The following is a 27,793-nucleotide window of genomic DNA, read 5'->3' on the forward strand; positions in this document are numbered from 1 at the left end:
CAGTTGGACCCAGCTTTTTTATCAGTTATCAAAAGCTCCCTCTTTTAAAGAAACCTAACCTTGACCCCTCAGATTTGAACAATTTTAGGCCAATTTCAAAGCTTCCATTTTTATCCAAAGTTTAAAAAAAACTGGTTTCTATACAAGTTTTATCCTTCGTGTCTCACAATAACCTCTTTGAGAAATTTCAGTCTGGTTTTAGAGCTTGCCATAGCACAGAAACGGCCCTCCTTAAGGTAACAAATGACAGCAGGTAGAGGGGAGAGTGCCATTCTGATTCTTTTAGGTCACCATAGGTCATTACTCATCTTCTACCTCGAACATTGCCTGTGGTGTACCGCAAGGTTCAGTTTTAGGTCTGATTTTTCACAGATATACCTCCTCTTTAGACCTGAGGACCCTGGAAGCCTAGCTGCTGTCAAAGACTGTCTCAGTGATATTAACTGTTGGATGGCTGAAAACTTTCTTCAACTGAATCACTCAAAATCAGAAGTAATACTGTTCAATCCACAAAACCCCACCCATCTCATCGAGAACAGCCTTAATATTGTAGCTGCCCACATCAAACCTACTTCCAGGAATTTAGGAGTGATGTTTGATTGCAACCTCACCTTTGAGTCACACATAAAACAAGTCGTACAGTCATGTTTTTATCAATTACGCACCATCTCCAAAATCAAATCAGTTCTTTGCAAATCGGACCTTGAAAAAGTCATCCACGTCCTCATCTTCTCCAGGCTTGTTTATTGCAACTCTCTCCTTTCCGGAATTACTCATAAAGCACTGTCTCGCCCCAACTCGTTCAAAATGCAGCAGCTAGGTTTCTTACTGGTTTTAACATACATCACATTACCCCAATCTTAGCTTCCCTACACAGGCTTCCTGTTAGTTTTAGAATATATTTTAAGATTTTACTGATCAGCTTGCACTGGTCTGGCTCCAAGCTACATATCAGAACTGCTGACATCTTGTGAGCAAAGTCCCAAGTCGAGGCTCAAATCTAAAGGTGACCATGCTTTTGCCATCAGGGCCCCCTGGCTTTGGAATGACCTGCCCAACGAGATGGGGCATGCAGAATCTGACATCGTTTAAGTCACTTTTTAAAACTCACTTTTACAAGCTTGCTTTTATGTGATGTCGTCTTCTTATTGTCTTTCTATCATCCTTTAATTCTTATCCTATCATATATTTTTGTTACTCTTCTAATTGCTTTAGTTCCCTAACATCCTCAATTTTCTTGTATTGCTTTTATTTCCTGTTATTGTTTTTATGGCTGTCATTTATCCTTATTATCTCTATTTTATTCCTTATTGTTTTATCTCTTTACAAATGTTTTTATCTGTTTCCATTTGTTTTTATTTCCTTTATTGCTTCTTTTATTCTTTATTGCTCTATCTCTTGTTTTGATCTGTTTCTATTTGTTTTTATTTCCTTTATCTCTTCTTCACCTTATTTTATTGCACTGTTACTTACTGTTTCTCTTGTTTTGATCTGTTTCTATTTGTTTTTGTTTCCTTTATCTCTTCTTCACCTTATTTTATTGCACTGTTACTTACTGTTTTTACCCATTTATGCCCTTATTGGAATTAACTCTTTTATCTCATTCTGTTGCTTTATGTTAGCTTGTGTTGCCTGCCTGGGCTCCTACGGGTTTATATGTCACTGTTGTTGTTCGAGTTCTTTCTCTTGTATGTTTATGCTTTTATGTCAAAGCCCTTTGTAAACCCTTGTTTTTAAAGTTGCTGTATAAATAAAGGATTTATTACTACTACTACTTCTACTACTAATAATAATAACAATGATAATAACAATAATGAGCTTTTATTTGTATTGCACTTTTCTTTAAAATGATTACAAAGTATTTAACAAAATGATACAAACATGAATAAATCAACAATGACATAAAATAAAATGAAATAATTTAAAAAATTGGACAAAGATGAGGCCTTTAAAAGAAAAAGAAAAAAAATGTTTTAAGAAGGGATTTAAAACTGGAGAAAGTTTCATGTTTTATGCTTTAGTCATAAAATGCACAATACCTTCCATTAACAAATTTATCTGCTGCACTACAGTTCCCCTACATTGAAGGTTACAGGAAAATAATTGGCCTTATTTTTTCCAGTAATTATTTAACCTGTAGTAGTATTTATTGATTCTATTTTATTTTCGATGTGTTTGACAAACTTTAACTACATTTTGACAGTTTGGCGACTCGATACAATTCCTGTAGATTCACAGTACTGGGCGCTAACATCCACAATAATGTCTGTTTATGACATCGGCAAGTGTGGCTTGGACTTGATATGAAAAGGATTTCAATTGATCTATATTTATCACAGATTATTCATGAAATACTTTGATTATTAGTGAAAAACCTAATGTAATTTTCACCGTAGCACTGTCAGTGGCATTCAAACACAAGTCAAAGAGTATTTTATTTTGAAGGTTCCCACCGGATGTCCCCGTGTGATATCATTTCAGTGCAGCTTGATTAGAGGGAAATCAGATCCTGAAGTTGGCGTTATGTTAATGGAGTGGTGGGGATGCGGTCGGTATAAAACATAATATTCTGACACTATATTCCTTAAAACCGATAACAACCAGGCGGTGAACTGATTCATAAGCCGAAGAAAGGCAGGCTAGGTAATTTAGCTGACGACTTGGTACTTTTTGGGGGCCTGGGGAAAAACACAGTTAAGCCAACGATAAATAGCCATGTCGTGGGAAGAAATGCCTTGTTTTCTGGCCTCGGCTCTGTGTTCGCTTCTACACCGTTCGACTGCTCTCTGATCCTGCTGGACAACAAAACAAGCAGAGGTAACTTCGCACTCAACTGTCACTACAGCTAACGCTAGTTAACAGTTAGCATAATAAATTAGTCAACACCAACGGTTTTGCTCTAGCTTGCTAGCTTCCGAGCCATGGCGGACAGCTTTGGAGAGGAGTCCAGCAGCAGTGCCCTTGGCTTAGGCGTAACCGTACAGGGCAGCGGAGCCTCGCTTCTGCCGACTTTGGCCAACTCTCTTCCGGGAGGGAACTCAACAGTCACCGGTGTTCACTCCAGCTCCAACACGGCCTATCCTCCTCCCGTTGCGGCCGCGCAGAGTGGCCTAACCGCTGTGGTGGCCCCTGTGTCCGCTGTCACTGCTACCCCTGCCGGTTTTGGGAACACATTCACCCCCGGCACGTCGCCACCGGTCGTGGCCGTGTCTCCAACCGTACACGCCTCCTCACCTCTCCCCGGTATTGGTCTTGGGGTCGGCGGTGTGGCCGGTGTGGCAGGAGCGGGCCTCCTGTCCCAAATCCACGCCACTTCCTGGGACCCTACCCTCAGTACGGACTGGGACAACGAGAAAGCTTCCCAGCAATGCATCCTGAGGATAAAGAGGTAATAAAAACAATCCAAAGCGGCAAAATCGCCTTTGAATAAATAATTTAGCGCTTTCAGGTCAGCAAACGTCCAAAATCATAATGGAGTGTGTAAAAGCGAAAGTGAAAGCTTTCTAGAAAGTTTCTGTCATCACTAGAAACCTTTGGGTACTTAAATTGATCGCAAACTTCAGGAAACTTCAGGATTTACTTGAATACAGAAAGTAATGTACAGGTCACATTAGGATCATATTAGAACCACTGCTTTAGTTTGTTTTAATCTACACTCTAGACTAAAAAGACTAATTATTAAAGGGGAAGTTCATTCAAATGACAAAAAGATATTTTTCACTTACCCCTTGTAGTATATAGTCAGGTATTCACAAGCAGTGAAAAGTATTTACAAATGTAGTAGCAGAAGTTTCAGTGGCAGATATCTGTGTACAATTACTTTGCCCTTTGAAGAACCACATCTGTCTCCCTCCTGCTCTGTCTGTCTCTGCAGGGATATCATGTCAATCTACAAGGAACCTCCACCAGGGATGTTTGTCGTCCCTGATCCTCAAGACATGACCAAGGTAAGGGTCCTGTCTTACAAAGCATTCACACTATGACCCATTTACATTTGTCATTTTCCAGTGTTCTGATAAAATTAAATCCAAAATGAACTGATTGGCAAGCGAATGACTGTTTCACCTGCTTGGTGCCATTTCTGTATGATCACAAGCGTTGAAATTGCTGGATGACAAGCAAGCAGCAATAATAATCTGTTCTTAGAAATCAAAATAATAAAAAAAAAATAGAATACGAATGGGTAAAAGGATGAATTTGACAAAGTTACCTGAACTCGATCTAAACATGTAGCTTTTTTCCAGTACTTTCAACCACATCTCACTGTCTTTACAGTAGGCCAATGGAGTTTGCCCAGTTGTCATGGAGATGGGTCAGCTGTCATACTAAGGTCGCATAACTGAGCCATCTCCATGACAATGGAGCAAACCCTAAACCCTAAACCCTGGAAAAAGCTTGTAAGTGAACCTTAAGTAAAGATCATGTTATCAAGGTTTCCAAGGTCAAGAATGAACTTTGATGCTGAAAAGGTAAATTGATGATGAAAACTGTTTCCATAGTTGCAGCTGTTATTTTGAAAACTGTGGTTGATATGTGTGGTTAAATTATTTATAAATTAATTGTAGCATGTTTGAGTTTGACAAATATTGTTTTCCAGCATGTGTCACACTTTGACTGCCACACAGGGTTTCCCAGTTTAACTAGTGTTGAAACTATACTGGAAACCACCATTAACAAATCAGTACACATACAGTGAAGTTTTTAGGTCAAAGAATCACTGACACTTCATGTTCTTCTCATTTCTACATTGGTTCCTCGCAGTGGGATCTGGATGTTATCAGTTGTTTTCTAGGTCAGATTTTCTGCTCCATGATCTGTTCATCACCAGTATCCCTCTCTCCCCATGTACTGTATATCTCTCATAATCTCTCTTATTCATCCCACTCTTGTCTTCCCCCGTCATCCTTTCTACCTTTCGTCCATTAATCTAACTTCTCTATCTCCTGACATAACTCTTTTCTCTCTGTCCCTGCAGATCCATGCCCTGATCACAGGGCCATTTGACACACCATACGAGGGTGGCTTCTTTCTCTTCTTGTTCCGCTGCCCCCCCGACTACCCTATCCACCCACCCCGGGTCAAACTCATCACCACGGGACACAACACTGTCCGCTTTAACCCCAACTTCTACCGCAACGGCAAGGTGTGCCTCAGCATCCTGGGGTGAGTCAGGGTTCACTTAATCACTTTCATAGTATATGTTTGTCTCATCAGGAATCCATTAAGGATGGTTGTCATGGTGAGAGAGATGTAGTTTGTTTCATGTGCTTCGGTCATACAACTTGGAGTAACTATACTGTTAACTACTATATATATATTGTGTGTGTGTGTGTGTGTGTGTGTGTGTGTGTGTGTGTGTGTGTGTGTGTGTGTAGGACATGGACAGGTCCAGCATGGAGTCCAGCCCAGAGCATCTCATCTGTCCTCATCTCCATCCAGTCTCTGATGACAGAGAACCCCTATCACAATGAACCTGGCTTTGAACAGGTACTGTGAGATGTGTTTGTACAGTATATGATGTGTCTCTTTAAGACAGTGCAGCTGTGTTTTGGCTCTTTTAATGGTTGGCTCCACCTGCAGTAGAGGGTCGACAGGCCAACCCTCTCTGGCTAATAATCTCCTTTCCTAACCACTTCTCCCCAACCTCGATGGAAAACGTCATGAGGTCAAGGAAAGATGTGAAGGAGAATTCATTAGGACTTGCAAAACGACAACTGCATTGTTGAGAGAATCTGACTGCAGTTACACTTTTTTTAAACTAACTTAATTTATAACACATGGAGGATAAATCCTCCTTTCCTAACCACAAAAACAAAGCAAACTGGACTGAAATGTTGAAATACGATAATATAAAAGAAAAATACAAATAGAGAAAATTGAGCCATTAGAATAATAATTAAATAGAAATAAGGAATTGAGCAAGAGATCAGAATAAATTATATTCAGACAGAAGTTTATAGTTTCCTGTCAGTCATTTTAACATTTCTATACATTTTAATTGAAGAAAATGAATTTTTAGTGCTTTAAACAATGGGAGGGGGTTTAGTGAAACAACATTGATGTATAGGCTATAGTATTTTATTATGATGATGATATTGTTCACTATAAATTCAACCTGCTTGTTCTTCATGACTCCTGACTGGATTTAAAGAGAAGAAATCTGTTTTTATGGATTTGGGCTTCAGTCGATCAGACAAGGATTTCCATCAGTTCTGGATCGAGTCACAAACACAGACCAGTTTCTCTGGTGTTTCTACATTTATGTGGCTCTGCTGTGGTGAAACTACAATGATGCTTTACTTTAAATGTTGCTGCACCAAGGAATTGTGGGAAGGCATTATTTCCTTTTCTTTCATAAAGGAAGGTCCAGTGTTTCCTATACTAAAGGAGATGAGATAGGAAGCACTGACTATCCTTTCCTTATCACTTAGAGAACTGGACCTGCTCTCATCATGGCTGCTGCTCAGATACTTCAGCTCATTTCACTCAGTTAGGAACCCTCCTAAGAAAAAAGAGACTTTTCGAACGCAGCCCCTCTCTCTCAGTGGAAAAAAAGCTTTCTGCTGGAAACCAAACATGATACCGAAAATACCTACGCTACCTAAATTGTACTGGGGACTGTAGATAAACTAGCATTTTCCCAAATACTGTGCTTTAAATACTTATACAAATACTTTGGTTTACAAATGTACAAAAAGGCAGGAAAAAGACACATTGGATATTTTGAATAAAAAAATCTTCCCTGTGTTTTGCCACAAACTTTTTTTCAAGTCTTAGTTATATTAAGTCCTGCTTTATTAGTTGCGGTGTTTGATTTAGTATGACCTCCTGAGCAGTGCCAAAATGTAAGTTCAGGAGTTCACTCGCAAGATGGGCGAGTACACTGGATATGAAAGCAGAAGCCGTGACAACGGCTACACCTTCAGTAATGGGTCCTCGAGTTCAGTTAATGAAAAAGGCCTCATAGAGTGAGGAAAATGTAAATGTGTCATTTTTGATTTGCAATTTTGTATTTTAATAAATAGTGTGGTGGCTATGACTCAGGAGGTAAAGCGGGTCGTCCACTAATTAGAAGGTTTGCTGGGTCGATCCCGGCTTCTCCAAGTCCACCTGTCGAAGTGTCGTTGGCCAAATACTGAACCCTGAATTGCCTCTGGTGGCTGCTCCATCAGTGTATGAGTGTGTGGGTATGGTAGAAACGCTGCATGTGTGTGTGAGTGGGTGAATGTAGGTATAGTATCTATGACGACTGTCATGGGTGCCATGTCAGGGTTTCATTGCCTGGGACTTGATGAGTTAAGAAATGTCTTTAACTTTATCAGACATCATTTGCACTACTATAGGATATTTAATTTAATTTAGATGATTCAACTTGAATAATGTCAGTTCTGAAGTTCTGTAACTAATGTGTATGAGCTGACACCAGCAACATACAGCTGTACCTAATTCATCAGCAGCAGCAGCAGTACAGATGACAGCTCATCTTCTGTAACGTTCTTTGTTTGTTTAGTTAATGTGCTTTCATTTAATTTGCTAGTTAATGCTCGGCTTTGTGTGTGTCTCAGGAGCGCCACCCAGGAGACAGTAAGAACTACAACGAGTGTATCCGCCATGAAACCATGAGGGTGGCAGTGTGTGACATGCTGGAAGGCAAAGTCCCCTGTCCTGAGGCTCTGTGGTGAGACCAACATAATTGTCCAATTCATCTTCACATTTCCTTCTGTCTGTAACGTGTTCTCATTTTTTCTTCTTGCTCTGTTACTCCTGTTCTTCTTCACTTACTCTTCTACTCTTTCTGTTTATCAGCTAACTGGTGTATGCTTCTGTGTTTCTAGGAGTGTGATGGAAAAGTCCTTCCTTGAATACTATGATTTCTACGAGGGAGTCTGCAAAGAGAGACTGCATCTACAGGGACAGAACATGCAGGTGACTACATTTATTTCTATTTATTTTATTTCCATTTTCCTCATCTCCATTTTTAATTTGACATCTTGAAGATTAATGTCAGTTTATGTTTAGTGAGAATGCAAGGGGATTCTCGGATGAATATTTGAATGTATTGAATATATTTTTTAAAGGTTTGTTAATATACATAACACATAGAGATGGAACAATATCACAAATACAGTATGTCAAAAAAAATGCAAATACTATAGGCATTCATTTGATGCTACCAGTTGCCGGTCATCAAAATCCAAGCAGAAACGTTAGAAGTAGGACTGCTTTGACAGTCACAATCAGTCACACAATGTACACAAAATTCATTTTAAAAAAGCCCAATAACCATTCCTACAAACTTTTCAAAGGTGAAAGAAGCCAAAGGGAGTATAAACACCATCACTTGTCTGTGTTTGGCTTGGCTGAACACATGATGGCAATTATGTACTGAGAGATGTGCATCCATTTTGCCCAGTATGCCCAGCTAATCAACATTTTAAATTCAATATTTAATCAACAGTCAGTGTCAATCCATTGTTTTTCAGCTTGCAGTTATAACTAAACCTTGACTTAGAGACTAGATAATCATTGTCTTGTTTTAAAATGATGTGCAACATATAACGTCTAGACTGGTTCCCAAAGAGGTGCAGACGCAAATAGATGCATGGTCACGCGCAGCACAGTTATCTTTTCCAAGCTGCAATTTATAAACACCGTAACCGGTTGGTGTTTATCAAACGTAATAAATAGTTGTATTTCACTCTCACTTTTGTCGGGCACAAATTCACAGAACAGGCCTGCAGGTGGCTGAAAAGAAAGACACAGACCAAGAGATGCACCGCACAGCTCGGTTAAACGAGACAGACAGACTGGAGAAAAGCACTGCAGCCAGCACCTTAACATTACTGTTATTTACTGACATCAAACTTGGACAGAACAAGTTTACCTGATTGCTCTTCCTGCCATTCACTCTCATGGTGTTTTCTTTTCTCTTTTCGTGACCAGAAATATAGTTCCGCATCATCCTCTCATCAAAGTTGTAAACATTGAGACACACTTTGACACAAGGGGGAGGCATGGCCCTTGCATAATTTGCAGAGCCCTACACAACTTGTGTAGTGAGTGTATAGGACCGTCTGGCTCTGAAAACCGTGCCAGCATCGATAAAAAGAATCTCATCCCTATTATAGCCCGGCATCATGGTGACTTGACAGCAGATGCCAACTGACAAGCTGAGGTTAGAGACAGTCTAAAAGGCAAAAAGCAAAATGGCCAAGAGAGTTTTCCAGATTTTGTCAGTACCTTTTTCAATTAGTTTTTATTGCTATTTCAAGCTAACTTTGTTTTAATCTGGACCTTAAACATACACAATACAAACACAGAAAATGAACATTAATATCAGTAGTAGCCTTATGAACTCCGAACTCCTCAGGACAAATACATGTACCCTTACAGCCCTATTTGTGTGTGGCATACACTACTGTATGTGCTCACACTTGGTTCACTGCTTTGTTTTGTTATCCTTCTCCTCCACCCAGGACCCATTTGGCGAGAAGCGTGGTAGATTCGACTACCAGGGCCTGATGGCTCGCCTCAGTGCCACCCACAGGCGGATACGAGAGAAAAGCCTGGCGGAAGACAACCACAACGACGACGATTCAGACTCAGACACCAGCTCCTCAGGGACAGACCCGGACAGCCAGGGCAGCTCCCACCCCTGACTCTCTGGATGGTGCTGAACTCAAACCCAGGCTGAGAGCTAAAGACAAAGGGACATTTTTTTGTTTTGTTTGCAGTGGAGGAACAAAATTCCAGAAGAGAACACAACGCCTGTCTTTAAGGCTTTAGTGAGTCCAGGGTTCAGGTTTGGAATCAAGCTTCTGTTGTGTGGATGATACAGAGAGAAGAAATTGTAGCACTCTCTTGACAATGAAAAATGAACAACTGCTGGCGAATTGGGCCTGGAGCGGTGTTTTTGTGCTACTTCTGTAGCTTCCTAACTGTCATGTTGATGTCCTGTTTAATTCTAAAGCTCAAGATGGTTGCCCAAATGCCTGATAAATTTTGAGATTAATCAGCCAATGTTGCTTGTGAAATGTTAGTTTCATGTCTCAAACCTTTAAATTCACACTAGGAATGGATAAAAGAACACATAGTAACATTCTAAAGTAGCTGTTATACTTTGATCCACGAGTCCAAACAGAAAGTTAGTCCATTTTTTTATACACTGATCCCTGAGGTAAGACTGTGTGGTGGGGATCTACAAGGAGAAGTTCAGGAGCTCACTTTGGCTTAGAGGTGGAGGTAGGTTTGGACTAGATGAAGGGACGTTGGCCTGAGTTGGCTGGAGCAGTGAAAGATGATGGTGTTCATCAGAGCAGGCCTTTTTGATTTCAAGCGGGGAGGAAGAAAAGACAGACTTTTTTCTATGGAAGGTAGTTGGAGAAAGTGAACATTGGCCAAGGCCATGTGCCTCGTCTCCTCTAGTCAGGGTGAAACCACACCTTTCAGACTGGACCTCCGCTGCCTCCACAACCAGGCCACATAAAACATCAGCCTCTTGTTTCTAAATACAACAAGTCTTCTGTATTATACAATAAGTTCTGCTTAGCTTTCAGTTCTAATTGTGCTGTTGAACTGACAGTAAATCTCTGTAGCAGATAAGAAGCTGTTATAGAAATGTCAGTTTCATTGACATCCACCTTCCTTTTGTTATGTTGTTTCCTCATTGTCATGCTGAAACTAATCCTAATTTGCTGTGTGTAGGGTGTGTTGTTTATTAGGAAACTCTGTTGTTCTTTGGGTCGCTGGCTCTTCTGATTAACCAGTAAAGATACAAACCAAACCATCCTTTGCTTTAGCATGAACCTTCCTGGGCTTGGGGGAACAAATGAAGGCAAGATGAAGGGAACTTTCCCTTTGTTCATACTGCAAGTAACTCAGTCACTCTGCTCTGTCTCTCTCTGCCTCTCAATGAGGGTCTGAGGTATACAGAGGTACACACAGACGGCAAAGCAAGTCTGATGTTTTTTACAGAATTTCATTTAACGCTTTGTTGTCTTTTGTTTAAAATAACCAGATAAACCCCAGCTAATGGCAGTAATTAGAGGTATCCTTTTCATCACTAGATGTCAGATTCGACACAGATCAAATTTGGTGTCACAAAATCACATTAATAGGGCTCTTGATTAGCCTGATTTCCACAGCCAACAGTTTATTTGGCTCATCAACACAGGATGTGAAAAAAGTGGTTGACAGGCAGCGTTGCTTGCAGTCTGAACACAGTAAGGATTGTTCTGAGTTTGTCGGGCTTTCAGTGAAGAAAACACTCTTAAAGATGTCTTAATTCAGCCCTCACACACCCAAATGTACATTGAACGTGCTATTGGTGGCTGTAATCATTTCACCTGTTCATAGTAGCAGAGATTCCTTTTCTCACTTGACTCAACTATAAAATGTGGGAGAAAATCTTCAGCCTTCATTCCAATTCAGCTGAAGCTAGTCCTGATTGTCAGTTATTTGAGGTGGCATCCTCTCATTCAGCTCTCCGCGAGAAAACGAATAAGCATACAGTATTTCCCAAAGTGTCAACTGCTCCTTAAAGCCCAAATACAGACTGTTGATCTTCGACCTTTTATAAGACTCTCTTCAAGAAGCGTTTCAACATGAGACAACTGGACAAATGAACGACTGTTGTGCTTGTTGTAGCTTCTTTTCTGCCTTCCACTGCCCTCCAGTGTCTGCCTTTAGAGATGAAGAGCACTTTGGCTCTGCTGTCAGCGTTTTGTCAGACCCTAGGCCACTGGCAGCGGTTAGCTTGCTGAAGATTCAAATCGTATTACTAATGTAGGGCATTCCTTTTTCTTTCTTTTATTATGTTATAGAATGTTTATTTGAAGAGCGGCTCCTAACAGAATATATGTGATTGCCAAAATGTTGATTGCAGCAGACTTCCTGAGGTGTAAGTGAAGAGATCATATGCCTGTTTGGTTGTGTTGTGTTGTGCTTAAAGCAGGGTTCTCCTGTGGCTCTGTAAAGGGGGGGCTCGGTTGCTAACAGAAGTGATCATTTCCAGGTCTTGAAAATGTTGGTATTGTACAGAAGTTCTGGAAAAGTACAGAATAAAATGTTCAGTCCTAATACATGGAATTAGTGTTTACTTTTTTAAGAAACAAACACTATCAATTCAAAGAGTGGTGAGTGTGCGGGTTATTTGCACACTAGCATTCAGCAATTATTATATTTTTCAATGGTGTTTGTTTTGTGGCTCATTTAAAAGCTGAAGCAGGATAGTGGCAGGGGTGGACAGTAATAAAGTACATTTACTTGAGTACTGTACTTAAGTATATTTCTGTACTTTACTTAAGTAGTATTTATCTTTTTGTAAACTTCTGACTTTTACTCCACTACACTTAAAGACAAATATTGTACTTTTGACTCCACTACATTTCTATGAAGTGCTCTTACTTTGAAACAGAGCTTTTATTCATTGAATGAATTCTCTTATTTTGAAAATGTGATTCAGCGACATTAGATAAAGATGAGGCAGGAGATTCTTCACCAGAGACCATGTTCTGATCTGAGGTCTGTGTTTGAAGGTTTAGAAATAAAGAAAGATTAATTTAGTTTTAAACTTTTGCTGTGTTTACCACAAACAAGCTTCATCAATGCCTTCAAAAAAAAAGAAATATGAAAACAACTATGGCTCCTTTTGTTGATTCTGTGTGTTTTTATCTCCATGTCTACAGTCTCTTTATCATAATATACAGTCTTTTTATTCTGCAGGTTCTACAGTCAGTCAGTCAGTCAGTCAGTCGTTTCAGAGTCATTAGGTTCTGTAAATGTGAAACAATACAACATTGTCTTGACATAAAAAATTTACTTTTGAATACTTATTTTGAAAAAGCCTGTGATGCAGATTGGGATAGACTCCAGAGCAAGATGCCTCCTGAACCCAGAAATCCAGTCTCATGGGGTATCTAGTCCCCTCCCCCCTGTAACATAAAAGTAAAATGAGTGAATATATCCTAAATAATACCTAATAGAATACGCCTGTCCTGAGATATACTCACTTACCTTCTTTAACTCCACAGCCAGATGGGTGGCGCAAACCACAACCATCAACAATATGAGCATGCCCTGCTACAAGTCTGTGTGAAAGCAACAGCCTGGAAGGACATGATTCCAGGTACGCAAGTGTAGTCTTGTAACTAATTAAACATGTGACTCTGTCATTATTCTAATTCCAAACTAGAATCATCTTGCAGTTGTCTGCCTCCACCACTCCACCACAATAATTAAAATTGTTGATAGCACTGAAACAAATTATGAATACTTGTAGTATGAACAGTATGTTTTTATTTACCTATAAAAATGTGAAGGCAAGGGGATACTGCATGACACATGGGTGTCAGGCTACAGCAGCATGAGGAAGGCAGAATCAGAAAATAAGGTTTATTGCCAGGTAGGTTTTTACTTACAAGATTTTTGGCTTGGTGTTTGGTGCAGTATCCAATAAACATATTAACAGGAAATAACAATAAAGGTAAAATACTGCAACAGTCAAAAAGATAAATATACATAGATACATAGATACACATATTGAAAAATAAAACAATGAAAAAAAACTATGTACAAAAGTGTTGACAAAACTCCTGTTGAGCAGGATGTGCAAAAGATAACACTACAGACAATATCTGTTCTGTGCAGGGATAATACTCCAAGGTGTTACTGTAATGTGGTTGTTGATGGTTGATGAGGCCAGATGCAGAAGAAAAGGCAGGTGCTGGTCCATCACTTGGGAGGACTGGACTGGAATTCTGGTCCTGATACAGACAAACGTAATAGGACAGTTAGTTTAATTCATACAAATTCTTTATATTCAAACATGTTAGGCCTGTTGTGTGTGTATAATAAATATTAGGGATAGATATGAATATGTTAAAATAAATACAGTATTAGGCAGTGGATCCTGAACCTGCTGGTTCTGGACCAAACAGTCTCTTTGTCTTACTTGTAAAAGAAAAGTTACTGGCACATCTATCTGGATAACAGGCGCAGGAACAGGCTAAATTCTACTAAATCACTAAAACGTCAACATCATACATTTATGCCACTTGAAGTGTTTGTCAGTACGGTTTGTCATTTGCACTAATGATACTTTTCACTACAGACCAACATTAGATGTTACTCACCAGTCTGAAAGAAAAGTCTCATCTCTTTACTCGCCCGGAACTGTATCCAGCGGTGGAAAGCCACACCACGATTTACTTGTGTTTTGCTTCTTTGCCATCCAACAGCCTTTCTTGTCGGAGTGGTAGATATCTCTGAAATACAATAGATGGAGGTCTTGGTCATGACATCTTCACTGGGGCTCCTTCACATACTTTTGATAGTGTTAGTTCATTTTTTTTTAACATTTTAAACTCTGGCCGGATCTTACACATTGTACCTTTAACTTTAAATGTTTTATCTGCATCTCATGTTCATAATAGTTTGTTCATCATCAGACAGAATAGTGAAAATACTCAGACGAAATGATAATTCATTCACTTATTAACAATACATCTTTAGTCTAACTTTTAATAAAAATTATACTTTGACATGGAAGTAATATTTTTTATTGCACTTATGGGATCACATTGTTGACACTTCAACTTGTTGTATATCTCTTTTGGACATTGCTGTAACATACAAGCAAGTATCAGCGTTTCTTCTCATATTGTATGAAGTACTTAATTCGTGGTTCTGATAATATTGCTTATAATTAACAACTCTGCCTCTTTCACATGAAAACGCTCGTAACCGGATAGGTAAACCCAGGCTAAACTGAGCCAGGTGATAACCAGCTTCATAGTACAGGTAATCCAGGACAGCCAATGTTGGTTTCAATCAAGCCAGATAGCTACAAGTTACCCTGGGTATATTCAACTTACCTCTGATCATTACATTGATGAAAAATGAAGCCCCACAAAATGGCAACGTGCTGCTCATTTTGCAAGTTGCCCTGAAAGTGGCGGTGTGGCTACACAGCAGCGTCTGCGGTATACCGTGAAGCTTAGTGTTGACTTCAGTCTTTTAACCAACTCGTGTTTTACCATAATTAGATACCATAATCAAGAAGGTGCTTCACCCAGGGCGAGGTTCAGCCATTGCACTTCGGCTGTACTGACCTTTGCGAATTCCCCAAATGTGGGAATCTCGACTGCATAATTACTGGTAGTGGGGGACTGCGTCTGCGCTCTCCCCTGATCATTGCGTCAAAGAAAATCAGCTCTCTTCAAGATGGCGACTCTTGAGTTTGAGCTCCGAAGTTACGTTAACCAGCTTCATAGTACAGGTAATCCAGGACAGCCAATGTTGGTTTCAATCAAGCCAGATAGCTACAAGTTACCCTGGGTATATTCAACTTACCTCTGATCATTACATTGATGAAAAATGAAGCCCCACAAAATGGCAACGTGCTGCTCATTTTGCAAGTTGCCCTGAAAATGGCAGTGTTGCTGCACAGCAGCGTCTGCTGTATAGCGTCAAGTTTGGTGTGGACTACAGTCTCTTAAAACCATGATACAGATGACGGGGATGGGCGTGGCCTATTCACCCAGGGCGAGGTTCAGCCATTGCACCTCAGCTGTGCTGACCTTTGCAAATTCCCCAAATGTGGGAACTCGACTGCATAATTTCTGGTAGTGGGGACTGCGTTCACGCTCTCCTGATCATTACGTTAAAGAAAATCAGCTCTTTTCAAGATGGCGATTCTTGAGTTTTACCTCCGAGGTTACGTTAGCGAGTTGTCCCAAAAGTGGCAGCGTCTGCTATATAGCATCAAGCTTGGTGTCGACTACAGTCTCTTAAAACCATGATACAGATGACGGGGTGGGCGTGGAGTATGAGGTAACGGATAAAAGGAATTGCGTTTTCTCATGTCTTCTTTTGCTCTTTCTTTGAGGGAGAAATGTAAGCTACACATTCTTCTATAGCCAGCCTACGTAGGTTTTTGGCCACGTTGCTGGACGGCAGTTTTGCTTTGTTTTGGTACAAAAAACTTTACGATAGTACAGAGACGATATCATGTGTACCATATGCCCTTGTCAAACTGCAGCATTGTATTCAACTTTTCAACACCTCGTATGTCAGATGAAGGTGAGCTAACTCTCAAGGCACGGCCGGGGGCCATTGCACCCCGGCTGTGCTCTGGTATCATGCATTTTGGGCACCATCAGCCAGAGAGCTGTGCCTGGGAAGGAGGCCCCTTCTCAGACACTTCCAACTCATACTTACCTGGCAGGGGAGATACCATGATCAAGAAGGTGGTTCACCCAGGGCGAGGTTCAGCCATTGCACCTCGGCTGTGCTGACCTCTGCGAATTCCCCAAATGTGGGAATCTCGACTGCATAATTTCTGGTAGTGGGGGACTGCGTTCGCGCTCTCCCCTGATCATTACATCAAAGAAAATCAGCTCTCTTCAAGATGGCGACTCTTGAGTTTGAGCTCCGAAGTTACGTTTGCGAGTTGTCCCGAAAATGGCGGTGTTGCTGCACAGCAGCGTCTGCTGTATAGCGTCAAGCTTGGTGTGTACTACAGTCTCTTAAAACCATGATACAGATGACGGGGGTGGGCGTGGCCTATGAGGTAACAGATAAAAGGAATTGCGTTTTCTCATGTCTTCTTTTGCTCTTTCTTTGAGGGAGAAATGTAAGCTACACATTCTTCTATAGCCAGCCTACGTAGGTTTTTGGCCACGTTGCTGGACGGCAGTTTTGCTTTGCTTTGGTACAAAAAACTTTACGATAGTACAGAGATGATATCATGTGTACCATATGCCCTTGTCAACTTTTTATTCAATTTTTCAACACCTCGTATGTCAGATTAAGGTGAGCTAACAGCCGGGGGCCATTGCACCCCGGCCGTGCTCTGGTATCATGCATTTTGGGCACCATGAGTCAGAGAGCTGTGCCTGGGAAGGAGCACCCTTCTCAGACACTTCCAACTCATACTTACCTGGCAGGGGAGATACCATGATCAAGAAGGTGGTTCACCCAGGCTGAGGTTCAGCCATTGCACCTCGGCTGTGCTGACCTCTGCGAATTCCCCAAATGTGGGAATCTCGACTGCATAAATTCTGGTAGTGGGGGACTGCGTACGCGCTCTCCCCTGATCATTACGTCAAAGAAAATCAGCTCTCTTCAAGATGGCGACTCTTGAGTTTGAGCTCCGAGGTTACGTTTGTGAGTTGTCCCAACCATTATACAGATGAAGGGAGAAAATAAGTCGAGTAGAACCCCCTTGGGGTATGACAGGGCATCTAATGGTTCTATGTCATCCTTGGCCAGAAGGGTGGAAAGCTCCTCTTTCAGGGCTAAAACCTTTGCCAGGTCCTGGATGATAGTCATCCATCCGGTTGGAATCAGGGGCCGGCATCGGAGTTGTAACTTGTACCCGTGGGCCAAGGTGGAAATCACCCAGGGGTCGGAAGTGTTAGCAGCCCAGCATCTGAGCTTTTACTGGGAAAAATAACCAAGACCGCCCCCAAGGCATCAATCACAATGAGGAGCCTGGGCTCTGGGTGGTTGGGAGGACAAGCGAGGTGGGTCCTGAAAGTCATGCACTGTCTGCACCAAGGTGGACATTAGGTTTCCAAGCTCCCTGGATGTGAAGGTGTAACCCTGCAATGAAGCATCACTGAGGCTCGTAATAGAAGCATCCACCTCCACTTCTTGCAGGGAAGCTGAAAGTGCAAGCATGTGCAAGCATGACGTGAGAGAGGGTGTGGCCGTTCTTCCCCATGCGAACCACTGCATCAGAACGCCTGCACAGCAGATCATCAGTGACCCGACACTGGGGTCGAGGACACCTGGCATCCGGTCTCAGAGCTTCATCAGGGGGCACTATGAGGGATGCAATGGCTCAATAGCTGGCATGCGATCCAGGCCAAACTTTGCTGCATCTTGCATAGCAGCAAAGGACCTGCCATCCGAAATAAGATGGGAGTGCCTTTTAGTGTCCTACCAGCATGCTTGCAGCTCCCTCAAATACTACTCTGAGGGGGGAACAGTAAAGGCAGTAGTGGCTGGCCTGTGTCGAAAAAAGGTGCTAACAGGTGCCAGTTCAGATGGCATGTCCAGCTGCAGAAGAGCTAGGGCCATGTGGACAGTAGCCCTTATAGAGCCTATGCCAGTGTCCTCTGTCTTAACACCAGGACCGAGGGTCAGGGAAGACTCTCCTTAGTGAGCGACTGCTCCGCTTCCGCCAGCCTAGTGATCCGTAACGCCTGGGGCATGAAGCTGCAATTCATGCAAGGGTGTTGCCCTCCCTCAAGTGTTCAAGGCTGAGACAAGATGGGCAATGCTTGTGGCCATCATCTGGCTGAAGAGGGGCCATGCAAGCACCACAATAATGGGGTGTCAACATTGTGGTAATTGCGGATACATGAGTAGAGGATACTTTATGTACACTGGGAGCGGAGGTCAAAGCACCACCTAAGCCAGTAAAAGTTACCATCAATACCCAATGCCACCAAGTCAGACCCAGCGGAAATGCTGTCTGACTGTGGTATGAGCAGATACAAAGTACACCCTACCTCATTTTGGGAACGGGGAGCAAGAGCACTGCCACCAACCCTAGGTTGCTTACAAACAGATTCAAACAACCAAAACACAAGGCCCAGTGTTGCGCTTATCTTATTACTTATTTCTATGATTATTAGCCAAGAACCTTCTTGCCCTTAACTGTAAAACAAAAACTACCACAGCTCATCACACGCTGGGAACAGCAGCGAGAGCACTGCCTCCACAAACAAAATTAACAGCCAGAATAAATACTTGGCTGGTCAACTAAGCAAACACAAAACAAAATCAGCTAGAGCGGAGGCGCTACCGCTTAAAGATTATTATACAAAAGGAATGGCGGCGGGAGCACTGCCCTCCTTAATAGCATTCCAATAAACACCTGTTAGCTTAGTCTGTCAGCTCAACACAAGCAAATACTTACCAAAACAGCGGTACACAATTGAAAGTCAGTTCAACAGGCTAATATGAACAGCAGGAGGACCAATATCTGTACCCTGCTGAACACAAATGGCACACAGCCACGTTCTCTCACAACAGAGAGACAGCTTGTCATAGCCTTTCGAAGATTCTTTGACGTCCCTGAGTTCCACCTGCGCTGCTCATCTGTACATGCAAGCCCTGTCTTTCCACTGACCAATGCATTCTGCACCAGCTAAAATGACACCAATAGTGTCTTCGTCATTTTCCCACTTACTATTGACATTACTATTAAGAAAATCCAAAAACAATAGGAGCACAGGTGCAAGAGACTCAGGGACACATCACAAATCCAAACTGAACAGACGAACTGACCCACACAACAGGGAGCACAGAGACTACATACACACAAGGGAGGCGATGGTGATTTAACACAGGTGAAACATATTAGGACAGGGCAGACAATCACAAAGGAGGGAAACAGGACAAAGACAGGAAGTAAAATAACCATGACACACATAAGGGATTTCAAAATAAAAACAGGAAATCAACTAAAGGTCCAAACATAAAGAGTCCAAAAGCCAACAGTAATAGTCTCAGGGTAAATCATGACAATTTCACAGTTTGGTCTTGATTAGAGAAATCAATGTCACCAAGATCAGAAGGTTCTTCTCTACATGCTTAATATTATAACACATCACTAATTCATAATCAACACAACTGTGACACACAAAACCAAACCAAACCGAAACAACAAAAGGACATGACACATTGTTTATGATAAATAATATACAATGATAATTTAATTTAATTCAAATTAATAATTAAATTAGTCCACTTCCTTTGGTTGAGTTGTTGTATAGCCTGATGGCAGTGGGAACAAAGGATCTCCTGAACCTCTGTGTTCTACAGCGCCTATACAGTATATAGCCTATATGTAATAGACCGAAACAGGAGTTTCTGCCAATTAAAATCTTTTAGTCTATTCCTCTTTCCTTTCTTGTCTGATCTGTGTTGTGAGAACTGTCTGTTTTACTTCTCTACTAACATCTGATACAATACTGATACTATTGGTTTTTAACATCCTCTTTGTTTTGTTTATTTTCAATTCTTTATTTTGGGGCAGCAGTTTATATTTCCTATGCCATCCACATTTTTAAAATTTTAAAATTTAAGAACTTTGTACAGTTTGGGAGAGATAAAGTGTGCACACAAGGACAATGGAAACTATGTCTGAGGAGGATCTGGAAGATTATATAGCCTAATAAAACAAAATAAAATAAAATAAACAATGAGGTCAGAGTAAAATAACATTACAGGGTCAACCATCCAATACTTCCACAAAATCTGCCCTTAAGGGCCTTAATACATATTTTATCCACTTGTTACACAGTTTAATAAATTCAGTTTTCTTCAGACAGAGAGAAAACGTAATTTTTTTATCTAGCCACCCCTGTATCATTGAGGGTTCAGGAAGTAACCAATGCCTTGTGAGCCCTTTTTTACAAGCAGAAATCAAAATATGAAACATATATTCATCTGATCATCTTGCCTGAAAATCAACATCTCCTAAAAATAGTGTGGAAAATTGCAAGGGCAGATCAATGTCAAATGTACTTTTTAGTGCTATGTGAATAGCAGCCCAGAAGGGTCTAATCACTGGACAGTCCCAAAATATATGCCAGTGGTTTGCTTCCTGAAATCAATAGTCTCCAACACTTGGCATCCCCTCCGGTAAAATGTGTTTTCTGCTTTGGTGTAATAAAGAAACAAATAATACATTTCCACCCAACCCCATCCACCACACGTAAGAGTTGGTGTATTACTGGAATTTACACACATCTAGCCAATCCTCATTTGATATTGAAAGGTTTCTTTAATGTATTCTATAGTGTGGGGTTTTATTTACATCCTCCTTGTTTTGATGCTCCAAATTCTTCTTAGACCATTTCACAATATATTGAAAATATTCAGACATTATTTCAGCTTTAGGAATTCTAAAGTCCCACAAAGACACGAAACACAAAGGGTGAGTAAATCAGAATATTTTTGTCTCAGATAATAAATTGCATATGGTACAGTAATGTAAAGTCCAATTTAAGAGGAATCTTCTATACATTTATATATTGTTTCCCTCTTTATATATTCATATCCTTAAGGTTGTAACGTTGCATTAATAACCATAATCCTTCTGGTTTTCCATATTCCAATGTTCTTATTGACAAAGTTTAACTTTTGGGGCAGTTATACAGCCCATAGCCCTCAGGGTGTCAAAAAGAGACAGCTAATATATCCACCTAGGACCTGAACATAAACCTAACATACCAATCATATCTCTCCACCTGCTCCATGTTCCCAAACATTGATAGTTTTCTTGCTTTTTGTTTCATCTTGATAATTATAAACTGTTAGGAAAATTATCAAATAAACTCAGGAACAACGTCTGAAAATTATAAGAGTAGGATATTTATTCTTGCATCAAGGGAACAAGTTACACACAGGATTCACACAGGATTTATACACAGAACATATGAGAGTAACCTCACATCTTTGCTGATATGAGATACACACAATAGAGACTTGATTCATGCCTTATCATAGCTAATGTGTGGGTGCAGTAGCTAGGAAGAACAGAAAAGGTCACTCCGCTCCTCTCTGACAACTCCTGTCTTGAAAACAAACACAATGTCAGAATAAGAAAAATTCACTCCAGGACAATACAGTTTCTCTTTAGGATAGTTATGTTTATCTAGTCATAAAGTATCACAATTTTTCCAACATAAACACTCACCTCCCTGCAGTGATATCCCTCTGTTTTATAGTATATAATATGTATGTATATGTATGTATGTATAATAATTTATATAATATAATTAATTTTATCCATATCTATATTTATTATTATTATTATTATTATTATTATTATTATTACAACATATAACAATAACATATATTATAGTAATAATTATATAACAATACAGAGCAGAGCAGAGAAGGTACAGCCTTGTTGTTGAATCCGTCTCTGAGGTTGTCATTCACAATTACCTACAATTTATTACTGTTTTTATCCACTTGATGAAGTTCAACCCAAAACGTTCTGGTGTTCTCATTAACAGTGTGGTTACTCTGTTGATCTTAACTGACACGTAGGAGAGAGCAGGGTGATTTCATCCTGTGGGGAAGTTGAGCCACCCCTGGTATCTAGGCAACCATAGACAAAATTGGTCATGTGACCACACACTTTTGAAGAGACATCAATTTTCCTCAAAGGCCCTTAGAAGAAGTGATAAGCACTTTTGAGTTCACAGAACTTTTTAGCAGACCAAATACATTTTTCACATTCAAGGAATTGTGATTCTTGCTTGAAAAATAACACACGTTTGAAAAAAACTCTGTTAATATTGTTCATTTTGAACTTGATTTTGTTCTGAAAATTTGAAATAGGCTGTTGATGAAAATTGGTCTTTGAAGTTCTAAACTTTATGTTTAATTAAAACATTTAAGAAGTTATTCTGTGTTGAATTTGTCTTGCTTTGATATAGCAGGTGAAATTCTTCAGCTTCACTTCAGCATTGTCAATGGTAACCTATATTTTACCCACAGGTGGCTCAACTTACCCCACATGGTGGGCTAGTTGAAGCAAGAGACCACTTTTTTTTGGGAAGTCATATTTTCAGATCTGCTCATTTTAGATCCAAAGTGATTATTCCCAGGAATGCACCACTCAGAAAGAAATCCCTCTGATGTTCTGAGCAGAGCATCATCATGACATCATCACAGAGTGAAAGTGTTTGAAAATACTTTATTTTCAAAACAAAACTTTACAAGAATAAAAACAGATTTCAATAATTAAAAAACTGATTAGATAATTATTATTAATGTCATCACACAGTCTTTCCAATAAGAACTCAGTATCTCCAGCCGATCACAGCTCTCCTTAGGGTGGGTTAGGGCGTGGCCTCCCACCTTATCTGTCGTTTGTAGAGGTCAAAGGACGAGAGGGTGGGCCGTGGTAATGGGTGGGGCTTATAGTTGACAAGCACCTCCTCAGGTGGGAGGGGCTTGTGTCTCAGCAGGTCAGAGGACATGAAGAGGAAGGGGGAGGGGCCATCTGCTGCCTTGCTGTCGTGGCAGCGGGGTCGCATGGCCAGGGGCCGCCTGTCCTGTAATATTTGGTTGATCAGCTGATCCTTCTGCACTTCAACACTGACCAGTGAGGTGAAGAGAAGCTGAGAGCGAGAGACATTCACTACTGCAGAGAGAGACAGAGAGAGACTGTTTGTAAATTCATTTTGGAATGATCCAGGTTATAATGAGAAAGTTGAAATGGGAAAAATTACAATGAAATTGTTTGTGTTACCTTCAGTAGCTCTGCTGTTGATAAGGTTCTTGGTCCTCTCTGACCTCTGCAGAGTCTCCTGAACAGCCCTGTCGGAGTTAAACTCCACACCCTACAGGACAACAAACAGGTTACCGCGGTAACCTGCTGTTAATGGATTGGTGATGATTTATAGCCTATTGAGAAAAAGTGCAAACCTGCAGCGACTGAAGCTCTGCCTTCAGAGCGAGAGTAGTGTTTAGCTCCGCCCTGCCTAGACAGCCCACATCTTGATTGGATGCTGCTGCAGCAGTGGGCTCCACTGACTGTCTGGGGGCTCCACCAACTAGAGGAGAGGAAAAAACAATCTGCTTTTATTGATCATTACATTTATCAGTGACCACTGAGACAGTCTGACTGAGAGAACAGGAAACCTGGCATTACTGAAACAATCCTCAGTTTCATGTGAAGGACAGTTTGATCAGACATGGTTCTGTGTCTGAAGAGAGGGTTTAAACTTTACAAGAACACATTTTATTACATGTTTAAAAAAGCTGGATACAGTGAAATGGCTAACAAAAATGACTGTTTACGTCATGGAAGCAAATAATTGTCATGACGATATCAATCTTACAAACGACTAAATACTTCACTGTGAAATTTAATCACTACTGAATTCTTCATGTTGATCTTGATTAAATTTCCAATAGCTCATTGTTTGTTGTTTCAGAAACTATTTCAAGTATAAACATTTTTGGGGTTATTTTTCAGATCGAAACATATATACACACATATATATATATATATATATATATATATATATATATATATATATATGTGTGTATAGATCATATTGTGGTTACCATGGTGACATCCTCTGCTTCTCCTCTGACCTCTGATTGGCTGCTGAGGTGGGGCATCTCTGCTCATTGGGACATCAGGCTCCGGTGTTACCTTGACGACCACAGGTTCTTCAAAACACAACTTCAGGAGACACAGAATGACATCATCATCATACTCTCGCACGCACGCCTGCACGAAGCATGCTCAACATACCCAGGATAACTTTTAGTTATCTGGGTTAACTAAACCTAATATTGGCCGTCCTGGATAACCTGTACTAGGAAGCAGGTTATCAACTGGCTCAGTTAACCCTGGGTTTTCCTATCTGGCTACGGACGCGTTCATGTGAAAGAGGAAGAGTTGTTAATTATGAGCAACATCATATGAACCATGAATGAAGTTCTTAATATGATATGACACGTTGATACCTGCCGATGAGTTCTGTTATAACCAAGTGACATTCAACAAGGTGAAATGTAAACAATATGATCACATGACTGGAATAAAAAAATATTATTTAAAAATATAATTTAAGTCAGACTAAGGATATATGGTAAATAAGTGCATGAATTATCATTGTTTCTTACTCAGTATTTTCTCTTCAGTCAGTGAACAATGTTATGAACATGTGAAGCAGATAAAACAGTTAGAGTTCATGTCAGACTGTTTCTGCTGCAGAGAGGAGAGAAAGAAAAGAGAAGTAGTTGATGTCTGATGAGTCAGTCTGACTGAAATGTATAAAAATTATAAATCAAATTTATAATCATGGAAATATTCAACAGTGTGTGGATAATTTTTCTACTAAAAGACATCAGAGGATTAGTTTCATTTCCAGTTATCATCACAGAGTCTGATCATGTTATTCTGAGCTGCAGTGATGAAGAAGAGAGTAAAATCATCATCACTGTCAGGAATCCTGTCAGATTAAAGAGTCTTTGTTCAATTAAAATGAAGCTATAATAGTTATGAAATATTTATTTAGTGTGATAAACCCTCCATGCAAGCTCTGTTTTAAAACAGAGAGTGCACACATGCTGGTCTGGAACAGCCAAATGATTCCACTGATTTATATAAATGTCTACTGATCATCGTTATTGATCACTTTATTGTAAACTCTTGTTCCTGTCAGGATCCTGTAGGAATGATGACTCCGTTTTTCCAGGTATCTGATTGGTCAGTAGTTTGGCTGTTGACAGGTTTTGATCTGGTCCTCTGAAGTTAACTTGCATAGGAGCAGGTTAGGAGTTCAGCATCAGTTACCATGGTGATTTACAACAAGTAACTAGTGAACCACCATCGTAGGACTGAAAAGCCAGAGTTAAACCTGAAGTTACCACAATAACCTCAGATCCTGCTTTGTAGTACAGGCCTCGGGACTACAGGATGACATCATCACCTGTGTGTCCCTCTTTCTTCTTGTCTGTCCTTGGAGGCAGGGCTTCAGCTGTGTTTGGCTGGTCTTGGGGGTGAAGCTGAGTGTGACAGACAGGTCGAGTTCAGGACAGCCAGTCAGAGAAGAGGAGGAGGATGCGAAAGGGAGGGGTGCAGGGTGAGGAGAGGGGGGAGGAGAGGGGAAGGAGGAGGAACTCATCCTGACTGGAAAAAACAGAAATGAGACATGTTTTTAATGCAATGCTGCTTAAAGAACATTTACATTTGTTAATAACAAATGGGTCTCTGCTGAAAGAACCATTACCATCACAGCTGAATATAATTAACACAAACACCTTTTATCAGATGCTGTAGGATCACAGCACCAGAGAGCCACATACACACACTACATTATCAACATTTAAGTTCATCTATATATCAAAGAGAGGACATATAAAGTAAATATATTTTTAAAAAAACAATTATAAATAAATAAATAAAAAGGTACTGACCGAGGCTAACTAGTTACCCAGGTAAGAGCGGACAGCGAGCCTCAGTTAAACTGTCCTCCAGCTGCTAACTGCTAAACACTGCCACGGCTTCGCCTCACTGGGTTCCTACCAAGCGGCAACCTCCAAGGCTGAAAAATTAAGCCAACACTGAAGTACCAAAATCTGCAGGTCCTCTAATGACCACTAAAGTCTTGCTCCAACAGTGAGTCAATCCCCAAAGACTCCCATGTTAAAATGTCCAACTTTACCACAGAAGTAAACATGTTTACAGCCTGGAACAAAACAAACAGTTTTGGTCTCTAGAGCTAATTTCCTCCTTCTTGACAACTGTTATATAACTCACCTGTTTACATTTTATTAAGGCTCAAAGCTATGTATAATTGCGCGTGGCCTCTCCGAGTGACAGGTGTGCACTGAAGTCTAAGCTCCACATACACCCACCTCTTTGTCCATTTTTGGCTGGGAGTTGGCAGAGTCAGTCACTGTCGAGATGTCAACAGTACAGCAACTCACTCTGAGCTTCAAATCCGCTCATCAAAAACCTGTGGGTGACGTCACAGAGGCTACATCCATCTTTATTAACAGACTATGGTTTCTACTGAGTAAATACTGACATGGTCGTGAGTCAAAGGTTTCTGCTGATACCCCCTTTCAACCGACGCAAACCCAGTGCCAGTTCAGAGTTGGTTCAACCTTCTAAGAACTAATTTACTTCTCCACGGGCTTTAGAGTGACCATAAAGCCACATCATTATATCACTGTATACATCCGTAAACGTCTCTAGCAAAAAATACGCATATTTATAAGATATACATGATTATAATGGAGAAATGGGGCAAAAAGTGGAAAAAGGCAATGCTGAGGTCATTTACTACTCAAGGTTACCAGATGTAAAATACAAATTGCCTCCATGTCTGAAATAAAACCTTGGGGTTTGTAGATTATAAACTGAAACTTTCATGCTGTAGTCATAAAATGCACAAATGTTTTGCCTATCTGCCCCAGTATTGAGGTATTTACAACAGTGAAAGACATTTTACAACCATAAAACTCTACTCTTTCCAAGTAGACCGTTTGTCATTGGCGCTTGGAAGCCGCCAACATTGAAGAAATGTGCTGGTATTTCCTTGTTTGACGGGATCTTCACAGTGTTCACGGGTCAGAGCGTTTGCACTGGCTGAGTGACCCGGACATGAAACACCTGACTTTACCTAACCGGGAAAATCCCGTAACATGAAACCGTAGAGAAATTAGTAACAACACAGGAGCGGGAACAGCACAGCTCTGGAAACTAACGGAGGAATCATAAACTGACACCCGGTCAGGGTATCACAACATTACCTGTGTGTCACCTGTCCGGTCAGAGACCACCCTCTCTCTCGCTCTCTCTCTGCGGATAATGGAGACGTTTTTATTATCACAGCGTTTAATGGAAATCATCCGTTTCTCTTTTAAACTCGCCTCCTTGTTCAGGCACTTCCGCTTCCTCCTCCTTCTTCTTCTTCTTTAGTAGCGGGTGACAACCAGCGTTAAAGTCGTTACCGCCGCCTGCTGTTTTGGACTGTGGACCACAGTTAGAGTCAGTTACTTCTTCTTTTAAATTTAAATAAACACAGTTCAATTTGATTCATTTATCCAGTTCCTCTGGGAGGAGATAATAAACTGTTACACTGAGTAGGTCTGTAAAACACTGCACTGACACTGACTCCTGTTTAACCAGGTGATGTTTACCTGTTGGATAATAGGCTAATGACTGAAAATTGTAGTAAAGAGCCCTATTTTCTTTCATTTTCCTCCTCCTTTCTTCACCTATCTCACTTTTCCT

General features: G+C 40.6%; 2 protein-coding genes across 3 annotated transcripts; one reads left to right on the forward strand and one right to left on the reverse strand.

Annotated features, from left to right (window-relative positions):
• The first annotated feature begins 1,986 nt into the window (after positions 1-1,986).
• On the forward strand, positions 1,987-12,250 carry ube2z (ubiquitin conjugating enzyme E2 Z). Of its 2 annotated transcripts, XM_022753719.1 has the most exons (8): positions 1,987-2,817; positions 2,904-3,388; positions 3,875-3,947; positions 4,976-5,163; positions 5,376-5,487; positions 7,566-7,678; positions 7,836-7,926; positions 9,477-12,250. In XM_022753719.1, the coding sequence occupies exons 2-8, from the start codon at positions 2,922-2,924 to the stop codon at positions 9,657-9,659; spliced, it is 1,227 nt and encodes a 408-aa protein (XP_022609440.1). In that variant the 5' UTR covers positions 1,987-2,817; positions 2,904-2,921; the 3' UTR covers positions 9,660-12,250. The 2 variants fall into 2 exon arrangements, with proteins under 2 accessions (XP_022609440.1, XP_022609439.1); XM_022753718.1 differs by having other exon boundaries at positions 1,987-3,388.
• A 10,516-nt stretch (positions 12,251-22,766) lies between these two features.
• LOC111227970 (protein phosphatase 1 regulatory subunit 35-like) lies at positions 22,767-27,423 on the reverse strand. Its single transcript, XM_022753728.1, has 6 exons — positions 27,310-27,423; positions 25,482-25,681; positions 24,106-24,226; positions 23,461-23,588; positions 23,285-23,375; positions 22,767-23,176 (listed from the first exon to the last, which is right to left on the reverse strand). Exons 2-6 carry the CDS (start codon positions 25,674-25,676, stop codon positions 22,872-22,874), a joined length of 840 nt encoding a protein of 279 aa, XP_022609449.1. The 5' UTR covers positions 25,677-25,681; positions 27,310-27,423; the 3' UTR covers positions 22,767-22,871.
• Between the last annotated feature and the right edge of the window lie 370 nt (positions 27,424-27,793).

The sequence above is a fragment of the Seriola dumerili genome, unplaced genomic scaffold (assembly GCF_002260705.1).
Source record: "Seriola dumerili isolate Sdu_G_001 unplaced genomic scaffold, Sdu_1.0 BDQW01000192.1, whole genome shotgun sequence".
Lineage (NCBI taxonomy): Eukaryota > Metazoa > Chordata > Actinopteri > Carangiformes > Carangidae > Seriola > Seriola dumerili.

Bases quoted from the DNA above. Each gene is read 5' to 3' on its own strand.
- ube2z (XM_022753718.1), top strand. From the start codon at position 2,922: ATGGCGGACAGCTTTGGAGAGGAGTCCAGCAGCAGTGCCCTTGGCTTA. The intron at 3,948-4,975 runs GTAAGGGTCCTG...CTGTCCCTGCAG, and splicing joins ATCCTCAAGACATGACCAAG to ATCCATGCCCTGATCACAGG. The intron at 5,164-5,375 runs GTGAGTCAGGGT...GTGTGTGTGTAG, and splicing joins GTGTGCCTCAGCATCCTGGG to GACATGGACAGGTCCAGCAT.
- LOC111227970 (XM_022753728.1), bottom strand. From the start codon at position 25,676: ATGAGTTCCTCCTCCTTCCCCTCTCCTCCCCCCTCTCCTCACCCTGCA. The intron at 24,227-25,481 runs GTGATGATGTCA...TGTCTCCTGAAG, and splicing joins GAAGAAAGAGGGACACACAG to TTGTGTTTTGAAGAACCTGT. The intron at 23,177-23,284 runs GTAACACAAACA...CTCTCTCTGCAG, and splicing joins CAACAGCAGAGCTACTGAAG to TAGTGAATGTCTCTCGCTCT.